The 17209-nt window shown below is 35.5% G+C and overlaps 1 protein-coding gene and 1 long non-coding RNA gene across 8 annotated transcripts; one reads left to right on the top strand and one right to left on the bottom strand.

Annotated features, from left to right (window-relative positions):
• The first annotated feature begins 51 nt into the window (after window positions 1–51).
• Window positions 52–11394, top strand: LOC106151237 (ATP-dependent clpX-like chaperone, mitochondrial). 5 transcript variants are annotated; one of them, XM_013524375.2, is made up of 12 exons: window positions 60–92; window positions 293–404; window positions 1597–1785; window positions 3889–4040; window positions 4224–4401; window positions 6908–7069; window positions 7315–7479; window positions 8882–8970; window positions 9398–9562; window positions 9701–9997; window positions 10334–10426; window positions 10724–11394. In XM_013524375.2, exons 2-12 carry the CDS (start codon window positions 332–334, stop codon window positions 10916–10918), a joined length of 1758 nt encoding a protein of 585 aa, XP_013379829.2. In that variant the 5' UTR covers window positions 60–92; window positions 293–331; the 3' UTR covers window positions 10919–11394. The 5 variants fall into 5 exon arrangements, with proteins under 5 accessions (XP_013379828.2, XP_013379831.2, XP_013379829.2 ...); XM_087002162.1 differs by having other exon boundaries at window positions 73–92; window positions 1600–1785; XM_013524374.2 differs by having other exon boundaries at window positions 52–404.
• A 346-nt stretch (window positions 11395–11740) lies between these two features.
• LOC147764869 (uncharacterized) lies at window positions 11741–16347 on the bottom strand. Of its 3 annotated transcripts, none has more exons than XR_015332116.1 (5): window positions 16195–16347; window positions 15483–15590; window positions 14521–14617; window positions 13704–13827; window positions 11741–13320 (listed from the first exon to the last, which is right to left on the bottom strand). It is a non-coding gene; the product is annotated as an uncharacterized LOC147764869 (long non-coding RNA). The 3 variants fall into 3 exon arrangements; XR_015332118.1 differs by having other exon boundaries at window positions 14521–14611; window positions 15498–15590; window positions 16195–16344; XR_015332117.1 differs by having other exon boundaries at window positions 15498–15590; window positions 16195–16337.
• Between the last annotated feature and the right edge of the window lie 862 nt (window positions 16348–17209).

Below are 17209 nucleotides of genomic sequence, written 5' to 3'. Positions count from 1 at the left end.
TGTAAATTTATTGTAATAATGCCCACTCCTCATAATCAATGTCATAGCGCATGAGCACTTCATCGTAAATGGCTACCAAAACATAAGAGACAGTGAGTGCTGAAAGTTATTATAACAAAGCTTCGTAACGTATATAATTGCTTGAGCCTAGCTTCTGCCCACTGTGGAAATAGTAAAGCTACAGAAAGTTTCCGCATTGATTTGCCACTCTGTATCGCCTGGAGTAGCGCAAGAGGTGAACAAAGCTGGCATAAACCATCATAAATAGGGTGAAGGTTTGACCTTCTTTCAGCTTATTATTGCGACTCGAGTGTCGAGAAACTGGTGAGAGATGTCTTCAGCTGTGCGAGCTGGCCACATTCCTGTCGCTCTGCTTAGGAAGATACCTCCCCATCAAATATCAGGTAATTGCTTATTTCTGGCGTTTTATTTAATTTGTTGAATATCCATCGTATACAAATGTAGATATGTGGCTCGTGAAACATACTGATGTAATACTTTTTCTCTAAGAGTCTTAAAAAGAGTTTTAACTTTAGGACAATATTTTAAACCCATTAATTGAGGAGCATAATTTATTAATAGTCTGGTGCAGCCGTGACTTATGTAACCAGTATATTTGACCTAGATTCTGATTATAATTATATAATATAGATTAGACATGAACTTTTTCCGCCTTTTTATGTATCACATTGGAATTTTGGGGATCCTGAACATTGATCCAAGAAAATAGAACAAGTCTAGTACATGTACTTTTCAAGTTGTCTTTATCCCTGGGTAAGATCTGGGAGCTGCAAGACCAGCTACCTTGGATATGGCTATGTGCAGTTTTTCTTCTCTCAGAGAATACATACAGGTTATATAGCATATTCAAACAATGGCCTTTGTTACTTGTTAATTTATAGGGAAATGGTGTGAATTATAGACTGGATTCAAACATTGAACATCAAAGGAGATAACTCTAGTGGATAAGATAATTATGAAGGAGCATGCTTAGGGATGTCTGGCTTATAGGTGTCTATTTGTTCATTTCATTTATATCTGACAATGAAAATTTTCATGACAATACAGTTGTGATATAAGGACAAAATATTTTAACAGATAAGTGCTATGAAGTAATGTTCCAAATTTTTACCAAATTCATCAACTCCTTACGAACATTGCCACCTGTCAACCATCTTGGCTCAGTTTAATTATGGGTTAAAGACTTACTAGTAATGATTTTTCCAAATTATTAAGTTATGGGGCGTGTGAGGGAAGGAGAATCAAAGGTTGCTTAGTCGGAGAAATAACTGAAACCCTTACGAAAATTAATGGTGCCATATTTTTTCTGTGCATCTTTTAATATATTACTGCCTAATTATCTTGAATCAAAGTGGGCTTTAGCCTTAAATTTTCAAATAGAAGGTTATTTTTATTATTATTATTTATTTATTTATTTATTTATTTATTTATTTATTTATTTATTTATTTATTTATTATTTTTTTTTTGGGGGCAACATAAGAATGTTATACATTGAAGTGTTTTTACCTTTATGGCCACGTAAGACATGAGAATTTCATATAATTTTCACATGTTATATTTTGTATTTACTTTAGTAGGAAAGACACTTTTCCATAGCCACCATCCAGTCTCTTTGCCTAAACAAAGCAGTGTGTTTACATGCAGTGATGGACATGGACTGAGATATGTCAGTAATAACATTGGTGGACTGAATGGACCTGGTACTAATACATCCATTGAGAACTCTGAGTGTCCACAGTGCAGTGCCCCTATGTCACGTATAGGTATGGTTTTTCACTAATACAGCACTGATATCATGTTGTAAGCTTTCCATGGCACCCTACTTGCTATGCTTCAAGCTTGTTTAGGACTTCAGCAGGGTGATTTTGTGACTTGGAGTGCATCCAGAACAGCGGACTAATAGATCCGCAGATCAAATATGGCGGCCCACTCAAAAGCTTGCTGCTTAATTCCCCATTAGACATCGAATAAACTTCCTGTGGGGATCACGCAACAAGCATTCAAATGGGTCGCCCATATTAAATCCACGGATCTGTAAGTCTGTTGTCCTGACCTTTTACTGGTCACATTTTATGAATGTCTATGTTTCCTGTTGTACACATTCAGTTAAAAATTGGTGCTGATTAGCTGCAAAGCATTATGTTATATTGCATCAGAGATGACTGATACCCTATTTTGTCTATTGCCCTCATTATATTCTGCTTTGTCTGAACATTTGACAGATTTCCTGCCTTGTTTTTATTTTTATTTTATTTTTAATTAATTAATTAATTTATTATTATAACTATTTTTTTTTAGAGGAGTGACATTTCTAAGAAAGGAAACTATTTTAAGATAACCCTGAATTATTGGGCATATGCCTATTATATGAGGCATATGCCTAACATCCTGTCTGGTTCTAGTGTAGTGGAATTTTGGTTTGAAATGTGCCCCCCGCAAACTATCTACAATAATTTTGACTTGTTATTAACTGCATTTAATGGCACTGTGGCTGTTGGGTGTTTTGTTTAACTTTTTTTTCTGTTTCTTTGGATATATTGTTTCTTTCTTTCTTTATTTCCATTGTTCTTCCTGTTGCATGCATTTTCATTCTTTTTCTTGCTCAGCTTTATTCAAGGATGAGCTAGACTCTCCTCTTAAACAGCCTTCTACTGCCATCACTTTCCGTCCTCCTTCCTCTTTGACGGTTTTCTGTTCTACTGTACACTCATCTGTGTCCAGTTCTCCTCGTCTTCCTTCCTCCCGTTGGCTGTATCAGTCCTTTTTCTGCAAGAAAAAGAAGAAAGGTAAGGAATGTGCTTCAAGTAGGGTTGCATATGTGCCATCATTTTATGTCATATTTATTGAGGTAAACAAAAACATTTTGAAATGTATTGCTTTTAATTATATATATTCTGATTGGTCTGTCTGTCGTTGTTGTCACTGTCGTTGTCGCTGTAAGCCCCATAATTGCCAAACTGGTGTTTTACTTTAATTTACTGACTCTTTTTGTTAAAGAGCCGGGTTGTTTTTTCAAAATCAGCATGATCAGTTTACATTTACGGTAATTATTCTGGTTTTCTGCCCAATTTTTGTGACATTTGCCCCATAACTGCTAAACCATATTTTTGTTTCAGTTTAAATTTACTGAGTGGCTTGTTTGGTAAAGAGATGGTTGCTTTCAAAAATCAACATGATCATTTTACATTAACAGCAATCATGATGTTTTTTTTTTTTTTTTTCACACAAAGGATTTTCAGTGGCTTTTATATCCCATAGAACTGAATCACTTTTTCAGTGTCCATGTTACCTGTAGTACATAATGTAAGAGGGTAAGAGTGATTATGCTGTGTTTTAGCGTTATGTAACATAGCATCAAAATTGGCCAAAACATTATTTGGTGCACTTTTTTCTGTGCAATATTTGAACATTTGTCAGCTTTGCTTTGTTTGATTAGCTACTTGTTTGTGGGAAGAGATTGGCTTTGACATTTAATTTAGTCCTTAACATGGAAAATGCACTTGAGAATATGATAAAGAATCATGTTTACAATAATTTTGATTTGAAGCCATTGGTTGTATCTAAAAGATGGCCATTGGTGTCCATTTCTAAATTATGATTTTATTTGAAGTAATTTTATTTAGCATAGCCTGGAAGTTGATGATAGTGTGTTGATCTCACATAATGTTATTTTTTCAAACAATTGAATTTATCTTTACAATTCCTGAAATACTTAAACTTTGAAAAAAGTTGAATATGCAATGAAAATCTTGTAACCATATTTGTTTTGATTTTAAAAAATTAGGCTAGAATTTTTTTTTAGCCTCATAACCCAAAAGGCTAGTATGCTTTAAACATTTTAGTACACGCAATATTTTACTTTTTAGGACAGGGGCGCTATTTGACATGTAAAAACCAACACACAAAGCACATATATCGCAGGGATTTTTCGAAGGAAGCCATCGGTTACAAAGAGGAATTTGAGCAAGATTCGAATGATGATGGAAATGCTGGATTGAAATTACTTCCCCCTGTAGAAGTAAGCATTACTTACCAAATTTTTTTTCTCAAATAATTCGAAAATATTTTTAAGAATTGTTATTGGGTTTATATCTATAGTTGAATAACCAACTTGCTAATTTGCAGTAATAGCCTGTATTTCAACTTAAGAGAATAATTTTACATTTTTAAATATTATGAAAGGATACAATTTTACTTTTAGCTACATAAGTATTTGAACAAGTTTGTAGTGGGCCAAGACAATGCAAAAATGGTCCTCTCAGTCGCTGTTTATAACCACTTTAAGCGGATTAACTACGGCATGAAAAGGACGGTCAAGGAGTCTTCACAGAGACTGGCTACAGATGAGTTCCACATGCATGGAGACCGGACTTCCCTTTGTAAGTTCAGGTTCAGGGATTAATCTGGGCCAACTATGGGATGAAAGATATTTTCATGTGTCCAAAATTTATGAGAGATCTTAGCCAGTGAGATGATTGAGCCCAAGAGCTCATGCAGAAACATGGCATGGGTTCAGAGCCCATTCTTAGGCCTCAGAAAATGTATGATTTTACAGGTTGAAATGGTGGATTTTGAATTATCAGCTAATAAGTTTTTCTGAGCGGTACTGTGTTGTTTTGTGCTTTGAAAGTCTGCTGATAATCACTGGTATCCACTGATAGAGTTAGTAGTGAAATAAAATGTAAAATACTCCAAAACTGGCAGAGATACACCCATAGTTACTATTGACCTTGAATTGGAAAAATGAAAATTATCAACAAAAAGTGAAAACCCTGGTTTATTGTATTTCCTACAGCTTGTCAACCACAACACTATTTGTGGTGCCCCCTTCTTTTTCTTTCCTATACAAATGCACTTACTCCAGCTAGTGGTACAATACCAGCGGTATCACCTCCCTGATCCTCAGGTTATGCCTTGAAACTGATGTATTGAATTTGCAATGGATATTTCAATCACCAGGCCACTTTTGCCAAGTAATTTTATTGTCATTAGTTCCGTGTTCATTAAAGTAGAGTAAAAATTTTTAGTCTCTTTCACTATCCAACTTGAATTGGCATCATTTATAATATTCTATTTTTATAATAACTCTGTTTATGTCCGTATATGTTCCATCTTCAAATGCTATCTTAGCTTGTTTCTCTTTATTTATTTAATTATTTGTTTATTTATGTTGTAAGAGCACCTCTCAGGTACCGCTGATGATCCTGATCTATTACTGTAAGTTTTAATAAAAAAGTTTTATTAGTACCACCAGTGTGTAAGCTGGCAGTACTCATGGTTTTAGTGCTGACCCGTCTCGTATGGCTCTGCCAGCTCCATTGGCTCCGCCGGCTCTGCAGGGTGGTGTGGGATACAAGTAACTTCTACCGCTTCTCCTCCTAGACCTCAAGGACCTGTGTCCCCATCTCTTGGATGCAGGTCGCATATAATCTCAACTTGAACCTCCTGTTTTTTGGGTTTTTTTTGTCTCAGTCAGTCTATTGGCCTGGGTGTGACGCTCAATGAGACACACCCTTGTCAAAATTTTTGAAAATTCAATGCTAAATATTTGCCAAACCGAAAGAATTATTGGAAAAATTACTATAGAAGTCTGAACAAAGTCATATGTGGAGATTCCACATATGCCCTTGGATTTAACTATTGACCTTTATTTCAAGGTCAAACGGGGCAAATTTTTTTAAAAATGGGAATTTTCTGCAAAAAAAAAGTTTGTTTGTGCCAATTTTCAGAAAATACACAGACCTAAGCTCTCATATTATATTGACGGGTTTCAATTAATATCTTTGGGAGTTTGGGGTCACTCAGTGCACTTTCATGGGAGAAGCAGTCATTAAATGCTGAAAACTGTTTATTTAATATGGTTTAGGAGTTGTGCCATATCAAAAAAATGCAATGTTGCAATATTCAGTGGTGATAACAAAATGTGACGCCCATAGTTACTAATGAACTTGAATAGGAAGTCATATATTAGCAATCTAACTGTGACCATGAAATTAACTTATGACCTACTTTTCATGATGAACTTCACTTTGCAAACTTTCCAGCCCTTATAACTCCAAAACTGGCAGAGATACGCCCATAGTAATTATAGAACTTGAATAGGAAGTCATATACTGGCAATTTTGACCTTCTTTTGACCATGAACTGAACTTTGCAAACTTTCCAGCCCTTGTATCTCCAAAACTGGCAGAGGTAAGCCCATCGTTACTATTGAACTTGAATAGGAAGTCATCTACTGACAATTCAACTTTGACCTTTAAGTTGAGCTTTGGCCTACTTTTTACCCTGTACTGAGCTGTGCAAATTTTTTTGTCTCTCATATCTCAAAAACTGGCAAAGACACACCCATAGTTACTATTGAACTTGAATAGGAAGTCATATACAGGCAATCTTACTGTGACCTTGAAATTGACCTTTGACTTTTCATCATGAACTGAACTTTGCAAAATTTCCGGCCTTATATGTCCAGAATTGGCAGAGATATGCCCAGTGTTCCCCCTGGGTTTTCTACTTTTTCAGCATATATGCAAAACTGATAACACAATTTAAGGAAAACCAATAGGTCTATTCCCTTGAAAATCACAGGAGTGATCAATGTTACGAAAATGCAGGTCAATTTGAAAATCGCCTTGATCGGAGTATTTTTACAGTTATGCTGTTTCTTTGCTTCTTTTTCCATATTTTGAGAACTCTTGTTTATTGCATTTTATAGAGCTTGTCAAGCACAACACTGGTGATGGTGTCCCATATGAATGTGCTTACTCCAGCTGGTGGTACAATATCTGTAGGCGGTAGCGTCTCTCTGATCCTCTAGTTTTAACTAATCTTTACCTAACTTAATCAATATTTTCTTACATGACATTAGTCTTCATCTTCTTATTCTAGATTTCACACATAACAGTAGCATAGGTCTCCAGGACAATTCTCTGGGAGCACACATGCCAGAGGAGCAGAAGCAGCAGAAGCAGCATCAGTCCATCCAGCTTGTTAATGAGGAGGTGCATTTGGAGAAGGCCAACATACTTATGCTTGGGCCTACTGGTTGTGGTGAGTTGGCAACAGTTTTAAGTGTGGTTGTTTGTGACATGTAACATCTGTATGAAAAATGTGATTTGAAATTTGTAGTCATTTTTATGAACAAGATGAATAAATATGTGTACAGGGCAGATGGAAGAGGTATGAAATTTAAGGTAGGGGAAGTAATAGTTTTTGTGCAAGTTTACTTTCTAAAATATGTCTAAGAAATTATTGAGAAGAAAAATGAACTAATCCTGGTAGTTTTTATTTTTCAGGTAAAACTCTGCTTGCTGAAACCTTAGCCAAGATTTTGAATGTCCCCTTTGCCATCTGTGACTGCACTACCCTCACACAAGCAGGCTATGTTGGAGAAGACATTGAATCTTGTATTGGACGATTGTTACAGCGTGCCAACAATGATGTGGAACAATGTCAGATAGGTAACATATTTTTGGATTGGCATATCTAAATTTTCTTTTCTTTGGAGAATGGTTTCTTTACAAACACTTATGCTCATAAGTTAAGCAACATCTGCAACACCTCGTTTTTTTCAAAAGATTCTTCTATCGCGATCAATATTTCATTTGTGTGGGATTATGCATATTTCTTTCATACTTAATAAAGCCAAACCATGAGGCAAAAAAGTATGCTCACACTGCAAAAAGTACATGCTGATTAAAGCAGCTTATCATAAAAATATAAAGTTCAGTCATCTTAGAATTGGTTTTAATAAAAGGAGACTGTAGATAACAGATGATTAATTGTCTATTATGCCGTCAATGGTCGTGAATGCCCTCCATGGTCGTGAAGAGCAGCTTCACATCGTCTCCTGCAAGTTGCCACCAAATTCTGTATATCTTGCATTGGGAGCCAGTCACATTCCTCAATCACTGAGTCAGTCCACAGGACCCTTCTCCAAGTCTTGAGATTCCATCTTTCTGGGTATCTGGCCCATGCCAATCTTATCTGCTTGTCTGTTGGTCAACAACAACTTTTTAAGGGGTATACTAGATGGCAGCCCAACTTCTAAAAGATGCATGTTAACTGTTTGCCTATTTGCTCGAGTTCTTCCTAATCCAGACCAGATGTTTCTCAGTTGTTTGGCTGACATAAACTGGTTCTAGTGACATAGTTTTTGACCTGATGTCTTCTATCTCTTACATCTCGGTCTACCAGAATTAAGCATGTCCCTAACATGATGAGTTTGGCACCATTTTGCTACCAGCCTAGACACTTCACTTGGTGCCACTGTCTGTCTGTCTCATAGGCACCCCAGCACGATGGCTTGCCACAATTTGCCATCTGATTCTCTTGTTGAATCAACTTGCAAGCATTTGTTGTTACAATATTACAAAATGTACCCATAAAACCAGCCAAACTGGACGCCCCACATGGCACTCTCAAACTGTGTTTTTCGCATATGGTACCCCTGGTTCATATTCTACTCTGTCCAACAGTGAATAGAACTCACAAGTCACTGTCCAAAACAAGATACATGTCTGGCTACTGAACAAATTTTGCCTCAATAAAAAGCCTGGTTGCTGAGAAAATTAAAAAATAATTAAGTGTTGCTTAACTTAAGAGCATCAGTGTATAAGTTTCCATTTAAACTAGGTGAGAGTCATCTACTAGACTTTCATTTGCCATTTTTTCTGTTCTTCTGTTGATGGACATCTTACAGTCTTTTACAAATCTCCCATTTTCATTCTTAATTCAACAGATTGAATGAATATAAAGCAATTTTTGAAAATTCATGCTTTATGTTCAGCTTATCATGCAAAAGAGAAATCAGATTAATGCACCTGGAAGTGTGTATCTTCAGAGTGTTTTCTTTCCTCATAGGTATTGTTTTCCTCGATGAAGTGGATAAGATTGGTAGTGTGCCTGGCTATCACCAGCTCAGAGATGTGGGAGGAGAGGGGGTGCAACAGGTAAAAAAAGGGAATCTGATTTCTTAACATTATATACTGACTCTTTTTTCAAATGCTGGTTAAAAAAAGGTTTCTTTTCTCCTTAGATCACCTTAATGAAAATAATGTGTCAATGATAATAATCAGGGATGTGGGTTTTCAGTTTGTGTCCTGCTTTCATGTTTTAAAACTTAGGTTTTTTAACCTTTCTGGGGTAATTGCACAACATTATCAATTTCCAGGTTCCCTCTGAATAACCATAATAGTGTTTATTATATATAAACACAATTATATATGCACTGCAGGTAACATGGATATTTGGTAATATATACACACAAACACACACACACACACACACACCAGTGTGTGTATTTCTATTGTTTCTAGGACTTAATTTTAATTATTATTAGCTTATTAAAACTTAAATTTGTCGTGTTTTATCTTCAAGGGTCTGCTCAAGCTGCTAGAGGGTACAGAAGTCAATGTTCCTGCCAACAACAACAAGCGTTCAAGAGGAGAAAGTGTCACTGTGGACACTACTAATATCCTGTTTATTGCCTCTGGGGCTTTTAATGGATTAGACAGAATCATATCTCGTAGGCTACATGAGAAGGTAATTGAGTGTTACATGTATAAAAGTTACCATTTGCCCAAAGAGTAGGTTCTTATATTTATATTTTTTTGAGAATTTTTGGATTCAGTCAAAGATATAGTTAAGAAACAAAATTGAAATATTTTATTTTATTTTCAGTACTTGGGATTTAGTGCTAGTGGACAACAGCAGGGACGCAGGGCAGCCACATTAGATGACCAGAAACATGTAGGGGACACAGATGATGCTGAAGCAGAAAATAATGAAAGGGACAGGCTTTTGGCTAAGGTGGAGCCTAGGGATATCATAGAGTTTGGAATGATCCCAGAGTTTATAGGAAGAATTCCCAACACCGTAGCCTTTCACAGTTTGAATAAAGACATGCTTGTGAATATTCTCACAGAAACTAACAACAATCTGGTGGCTCAGTACAAGAAAACATTTGAATATGACAAGGTATGGCATTTTTTTATGTTCACCCACTGATTTTGCTGTTAAGCATTATGTAATATTGCATCAGAATTGAAGAAAACCCTATTTTGTGCACTGTCATCATAGTAACCATTTAAGGAAAACCATGTCACTTACTTTTCTCAAGCTTACAGAAGAGAAACAAAGGACTGAAATACAATTTGAGTTGGTAAACCAGTCTGATTGGTGTCTGTTTCTTGAAATTATTCAGTTCTTTTGTAAAATGTTAATTTTCACTTATTAACTTTTTGTCTGTATATTTGACAGCTGTGGTGCCTTGTTATTCCTTTATTATAAAGCAAAAAATTTATTCTGTTCAAGATTGAGCTGGAGTTTGATGAAGATGCTCTGGAAGAAATAGCTCAAAAAGCTCTAAATAGAAAAATTGGTGCAAGAGCATTGCGAGCTGTAATGGTAAGAGAGAAATGTGCTGCATGATTAAATGTAACACACATCTTCATAGTAGGTAGCTGACAAGATTGCTGAAACTGCTGTTTGTAAAATTTAAGCAAGATGCACTGATTTAGATGAAGAATTGTAATAATAATCATTTTGTAACAAAGTAATAATCACACTGTTTTAATTAATGGTTGAATTGAGTGGGTGGGGCTCGTTTCCAAAAGCCACACTTAAAACATTCCCAAACTTGTACTTTGAAAAATCTTAAATTACAAGAGTTTTAATTGATTTAAAGTTAATTTTATATTATAGGAAGAAGTCCTGCTTAAGCCGATGTATGAAACTCCACAAAAGAACATTAAGAAAGTGAAAATCACTGCAGACTATGTAAAAGGAATTGATGGTAGTCCGCAATATGAGTACTTTGAAGATGAAAAAACATCACTGCTCACAGACACTACAGATCCTCATGTGGAACATGCACCTAAGAGAAAAGTCAAGCTCTAACAAAGCTACTGGGTTGAATCACAAGGCTGTATTGATGGCTTCATAACTGTAAATTAATGCCTATGTTGCAAGCTATTTTACTCTCTTATATTTGTATCATATATGGCAGGACCAATTCCTCCTGTAGAAATCAAATATTTTTAAACCTTCATGCCACAGTCTAACATGATTCTGTTTTATAAAGTGTTTAAGTTAGAAAGAAAGTAGTTGGAAAATAAACTGAATATGAAATATCAAATATTAATAACACATTCTTGAAGATATTTGGCCATTGGAAATTGCACAAGTTACTGTGGGAGTAGCAGTAAGTGTAACAATGTTAACTGTCCCTGTTTCATAAAGTGGAATATTACAATTATAATATTGATCTGACATTTGTAATCACAAAGAACCAGTGTATTCAAGCGGTATTGATTATTGCATCAGATATGAACTGTAGATTCTCAAGTTTATAAATAAAATGTTGAGGCCTGAAATAGTGAGTCCCAACTTCTTGAAAACTTAAATATTTTTCAATTAATTGAATTAATTTGGTTTATACTGAAAATTGGTGATGTAAGTGATGAACTATTGTGCAATTATATAGTTGATATTTGATTCTGAAGAAAATATCAGCTTCAGAGAGATATTGAAGTATATTTTTATATATGGACTTGGTATGCATCCGCATATACTTTTTTCACTTTCTCTGCCTGTCACACATTTGTTGTTCACCCAGTAACTTTAAAGCTGTATTTTTGTTTTACTTTGAACATATCGACATATCGAGTGGCTTTGCTTGGCAAAAAATGAAGGTTCCTTTTGCCAAGCAGTGTGGTCGGGTTATTTTTTTTTTCTTTTTTTATTTATTTATTTATTTTTTTTTTTACAGCTCATATCTGGTCATTGGTTTGAATTTGGTCCCAGTGCTCTACTTTGAATCTGAGAGGCTCTGTTCTGATCTTGTACCTCTGAATGTCCATCACGGGCTGATCAAACGTGGTCTAAGAAAGTCCTATTAGCAGGACTTGTTTTTGTTCTGAAAACATTAACTATGGTATTGTGAGGGTCGCACGGTTGGTACGACTTTTATTTGGTCCTCGGATCAAATTTGGCTCCCAGGGCTCTATTTGGCACCGAGAGGCGCTATTATGGTCCTTCACATGTCAATGTCCTTCATGGGGTGATCTAACGTGGTCCTGAAAAGTCTACTTACTCTGTACGTTAATGTGGGTTGATTAGATAACCAGATTAAACAGATATGTTCCACGTCTTTGTTTAAAACTGCCCTTTGACCGGAAAAGGTCCGCTCTAAATCAAAATTTTATCTACTTTCTATTCCATTTCTCAATTTGTTTCAACAAAAGTGTAAAAAGCATGAGAGAAGGGCCCACTGTTTCAGAAAAAGGCACACATCCTTTGAAATTGCTGAGTGTATCTAGTATGGAATATGCGAAGTTTGAAGCCACGATCTGAACGGCAACTCGATCGCCTTTTGATTAGCTGTAACTTGAATTCAAAATGTAAAGAAAGGCCTTAATGTAGCATGGAGAACATTGTCCAGATAAGACAGCGGCTGTGTTGGCTCGAACTGTAGATTCACTTCATTTTGTTATTTAAGAGACCATTCCCAGAGACTATCGTGCTAACTTTAGATCGATCTATCTCCAAGGGGGTTCTCACTAAATTGCTATCAAGTTCAGCGGCTTAGCTGTCTCGCACGCCTACTGAAGCTGCTATCATTAAGCGGCTTCAGTAGGCGTGCCAGACATCTAAACCTCTTATACTAAAAGCAATTAAGCGAGAAACCCCTTGGATATGGGTCGATCCAGTTAGATCGATCTAGGCATGGGGATCCAGTCTAATTAACACAGAAGAGAAGGGCTACGATATTTCCAAGTCCAAATAGATTCCACTTCAGCATTGATAACCAAATATTATGTTCATAATGGCATATTTTGTGCTATTATTGATATGCTGAACCCCATCCAATATATATATATCATTGGCGTAAAATTGAGTGGAGAAAATATTTATATAAAACGTACCTTTTTATTCTCCACACGATATTCTCTAATTAAGTAAACATTGGAAATCCGCGAAACGCTTGACACTTAATTAAACATCACGTCGACAGCTTGGTATACATAAAGCTATTTTATGCACTGAAGGTGGAACAGCAAACAATGCTTCATTAGGTCTGAATACATTAAAGTATATCCTTTGTTCACAAATTGTATATTTTAAAAAGAAATCATCGACACTCATATTGCGTGCTGTCACTCGTCAATTTGGTCATGACAGAAAGCTTGTGAAACGGAACAATGGAGAGATGTTTTTCTTTGGTACGTAGCAGCGGGATTTTCCATGGGTAGAACTTAACCAATCTTCCGTAGAAAGACCCCTCAAAAGTAGGTTACAACCTGTGGAGTAGATTTAGAACATCATCATGCAGGTATTACCATATACTCATTTTATCTACAAATAAGAATTAAGGAGGAACAAGAAAACTGACCGCTTAAAGTCAACTCTAGCGATAGTTATTACAAATGATTTGCTCGATGACATGGACTTGACATGTCAAAGGTCAGCACTTTGAGAAGAAAATAGAATGTGACACGGGATAAAACGTACCTGCAGTTTGAGTTTAATTTGGAGCATTATCCCTTTTATATGTCTATGCAATACACGTTGTAGATCAAATGTTTTATGATAATTAATATCTTTAATACTGCATTTGTAAATGAACACTTCTTTCACTCGTAGTGACTATTGCAATGGGTCGTTTTCCTTTATAATAACTTACCTCGAAAATATGAATTTAACTGGCGCATCCCCATTCGGCCATGTATTTGAACTCTTCAATATCTGTTGCGAATTCATCTTTGCAACCCTGAACATTCTCAAAGCATTCCACCTGGTTAGTCCACCTGTACATATATATGCGCATGTAAATGTACATCTGTATCATTAATTCATATTATTTCATAATGTGCCATGCAGGAAAGAGCCCCCTTCCCAAAAAAGAAAATAAGTCCGCACAACCGAATTTTGTCTGGAAACAACTTCAAAAAAAGGAGCGCTGTGTTCTTTGAACCATTAGGACCAGCATTCGTGAAAAGATTAAAGCCTTCGTTTAAAAGTCTCATCACATTATCCTCTAACTTCCCTAATTTTTCATCCTTCTTTAATTGCTTATCCACAACTGTACACGTACACGCTTAAAGGGATAATAACTCTTTGTATGAGATCTATATTCCACAATAAAAACAGTGTGAATAACTCATAGAAATATAATATATTCTGTTTTACCACAAAAACGGCAGTTATAGCTATTATTCTGATTTTTGAGCTTGTCTTTAGACCACGTGTCCCTCATTGATGGCTATACTCTGGCTATAATCTTAAGAGATTTTAACAAAAAACCAAACTTTTTAGAAAAAAAACAGGGACTAACTTTGAATGTAAAAATGGATTCATTAACCATTGGTAAGTATGGGAAAATTGTTGTTTAATCCAGGAAAATTCATTTTTTGGGCCGAGAGTTATTATCCCTTTAATAAAGCTAGGAGCTTATATACAGCAATATTTGTATATTGGGGTCCTGGGTTGAAATAACTTACATTTGACATGTCGACAATCTGTTTCTTTTTAATAATTTCATGTCTCTCTTCAACACTTTTAAACATTTCTTGCGACCTTTTTTACAGTCCCCTGAAACTTTAAAATTAAGAAATATTGAAATAGCAAGTAATATTAAATTAATATAATATGCGTAGGGAATTCTTTCTTGTTTAAATGTCGTTAATAGTGATAAAAAAAAAGAAAACTAGAGACAGGCTGCCGTTTTACAATAATTGTCATTGAAAGCTTTTAAAGGTGTTTTAAGGATGACTTTTGTATAAATACCACACAATTTACACCAATATGTAATATAAGTGAAATTACAAAGGCAGAGAGAAAGTTAATTAGATAAACAAGTGTACTAGTCAGTAAAACACAAACTGAAATTATATGTGAATTAAGTTAGCACATGTGTACGGTGTGCACGTGAAGTATGCAGGGGCCCTGTAAGTAGACGCCCCCGAAATGGACAGTTTATCTGATGGCTTGAACACGCTGTGTTGGCATAATTTGAATTGATTGGTTATCTTTAAAAATCATTGAATTACTAGCTTACGTAGAGAGGCTCATAATGGCGAAAACGGCAATTAATCCAGCTAGGGACAAAGGAAAATAAGAAGTAAATAACAATCTGAAAAACGGTTTTCGATACAGTGTTGTGCAATTTTTAAGAAGTTAACTTTGTGCATGCATATATGGGTGCTGATAAAAATCCGTTCCATGGAGAAATTCGCATAAGTATCACTAACGAATACGTATCGTAGCCATAAAATTTCATATTAGACCATGGTGTTCTAGATTCTGAATTTAGATGACCAAGGAGGGGATCAAGTCTATTTTAAAAATTGTATTCATTGTGAATTTGACATTTGAAATAAAGCATTGGGGGAAACTTATCGGAAAAGCAATTAAATCCCCTTTTATAGAATAATTTCGCGCCATTTATTGGCCTCCTATATACCTTTGCTTACGTTACCTGCTTCAGCCTCCAGCACTAGCGCCCATATGCACACCGCTATCACAAAGATTAGATTTGGTAACTTCATTTTGAATTCCTGATCCCAAATATCTGCAAAATTGCTTAGCAGTCAGAATTTGGCAATTGATACTTTGATATTTGTCACATCTGCGTGATATACACTCGGCCAAAAAAGTTCGGAAACATCGTTATTTTGAATAATTATAAAATATCAGCATGTAGGATACAGTTAAAATGAAGTCTTGGGGTTGCTCAGCATCATTTTCGCGCGAAGCCTCCACTGTTTATTGTCAAGACTTTCTCAAACTTTGTCATGGAAATGAAAAGTCAATAAAGTTTTTACTGTCATGGAAATGGCAAAGTTTCGTTACTCCATTTGCATTATTTGTGAAAATAAAATTTGACCCTTCATTCATAAATGTCGCTGTAAATCCCACAAAATACCTTTTCTGGCAAAATTTCAAAAATAAACGAATGGTGGGTGTATTATCCATCAATATTTGATTAAAATACTTACCTTAGCTCATATATATAATTATTAAAAATAACGATGTTTCTGAACTTTTTTGGTCGAGAGCATATTGGTACCATAAAGGGTCCATAAAGGTAATCGCGAATGTCAGTCAGGATTTAAATGCGTGACTACAAATTTATTAAGTTTTGATTAGGTACTATTATTAGTATTTATACTCACCAAACTGAATCTGTGTCCGGAAAATTGTTTATAGAATTATCAAACGAACGTTCAGCTTTTATAGTTATTGCAGGCGTCATTAAAATCCAATCGTCATTCCAACTGTGAATTATGAATACGTTAAAACAACAGCTGCAGCACTAATGAAGGCGTGTTTGCGTGTTTCCGTCCAAAAAAAAATGTTTGTCGTTAAAAATTAAATGTTTCCTTAGCTGTTATTTATTTCAAACTAAATGAATTAACGCAAAATGATCATAAAAACGATAGAACCTTGTCGCAAAATATTTGTTTAGGGATGTTTGCCACGATTTCTTTGGTAACAATCAGTCGGTTACAATTTCTATCGATCATTAAAACGTCATTTACAACGTCCTGTCATTGTTGTGTAAATTAAGCAGCCTAAATGCAAATAAAATTAATTATTGCAATATCACAAATTCACCTGTAAATGTACAAATTATTTCCCTTAATTTCCAAGAGTTAAAACAACTACATGTAGTTCCTAAACTACTGTCTTGTTCCGATTACCGCCTGCACCTATACTTAACAAGTGCACATGCACTAACTGAAGCTGGAAATCATAAGTGTATGCCAGGATGGGAGGGGAGGGGGGGGGGGGGGGTGTGATTCAACTTGTCCCTTTCCAATGCAGGAAGAAAAAGACACACAGAAGCATATTTGTCATATCATTAGTTTTACAATATCCCAAATAGCGCCATTTTATGCTTTATTGGTCTTAAAGATCAATTACTATTCGCCTAAACGCAAAATTATGACCATAAAACCTAGTAAAATATCTTTTTTTTTTCCTTTTCCAAAGCCCCACACACCTGTCAGTTTCTACAGTTACCATGCTCCGTAGTGTAAAGCGATATTGTACGTAAGAAAACCAAACACCGTAGGAACAACCATGTTATTTCCACGGTTACCGCAAAAGTAAAGACACCCACGTTCGTGGCGGAAGTTTAGTACACTTAATTCCAGTGCTTTTCAAAGTCATGATGGCCTTAAGACC

Source organism: Lingula anatina, chromosome 1 (genome assembly GCF_051362555.1).
Source record: "Lingula anatina isolate TDL-2025a chromosome 1, LinAna3.0, whole genome shotgun sequence".
Taxonomy (NCBI): domain Eukaryota; kingdom Metazoa; phylum Brachiopoda; class Lingulata; order Lingulida; family Lingulidae; genus Lingula; species Lingula anatina.
Note: the sequence above shows the minus strand (reverse complement) of the source record. Positions and strands in the feature narration are given on the sequence as shown.

Bases quoted from the DNA above. Each gene is read 5' to 3' on its own strand.
- LOC106151237 (XM_013524374.2), top strand. From the start codon at position 332: ATGTCTTCAGCTGTGCGAGCTGGCCACATTCCTGTCGCTCTGCTTAGG. The intron at 405-1,596 runs GTAATTGCTTAT...TATTTACTTTAG, and splicing joins ACCTCCCCATCAAATATCAG to TAGGAAAGACACTTTTCCAT. The intron at 8,971-9,397 runs GTAAAAAAAGGG...TTTATCTTCAAG, and splicing joins GAGGAGAGGGGGTGCAACAG to GGTCTGCTCAAGCTGCTAGA.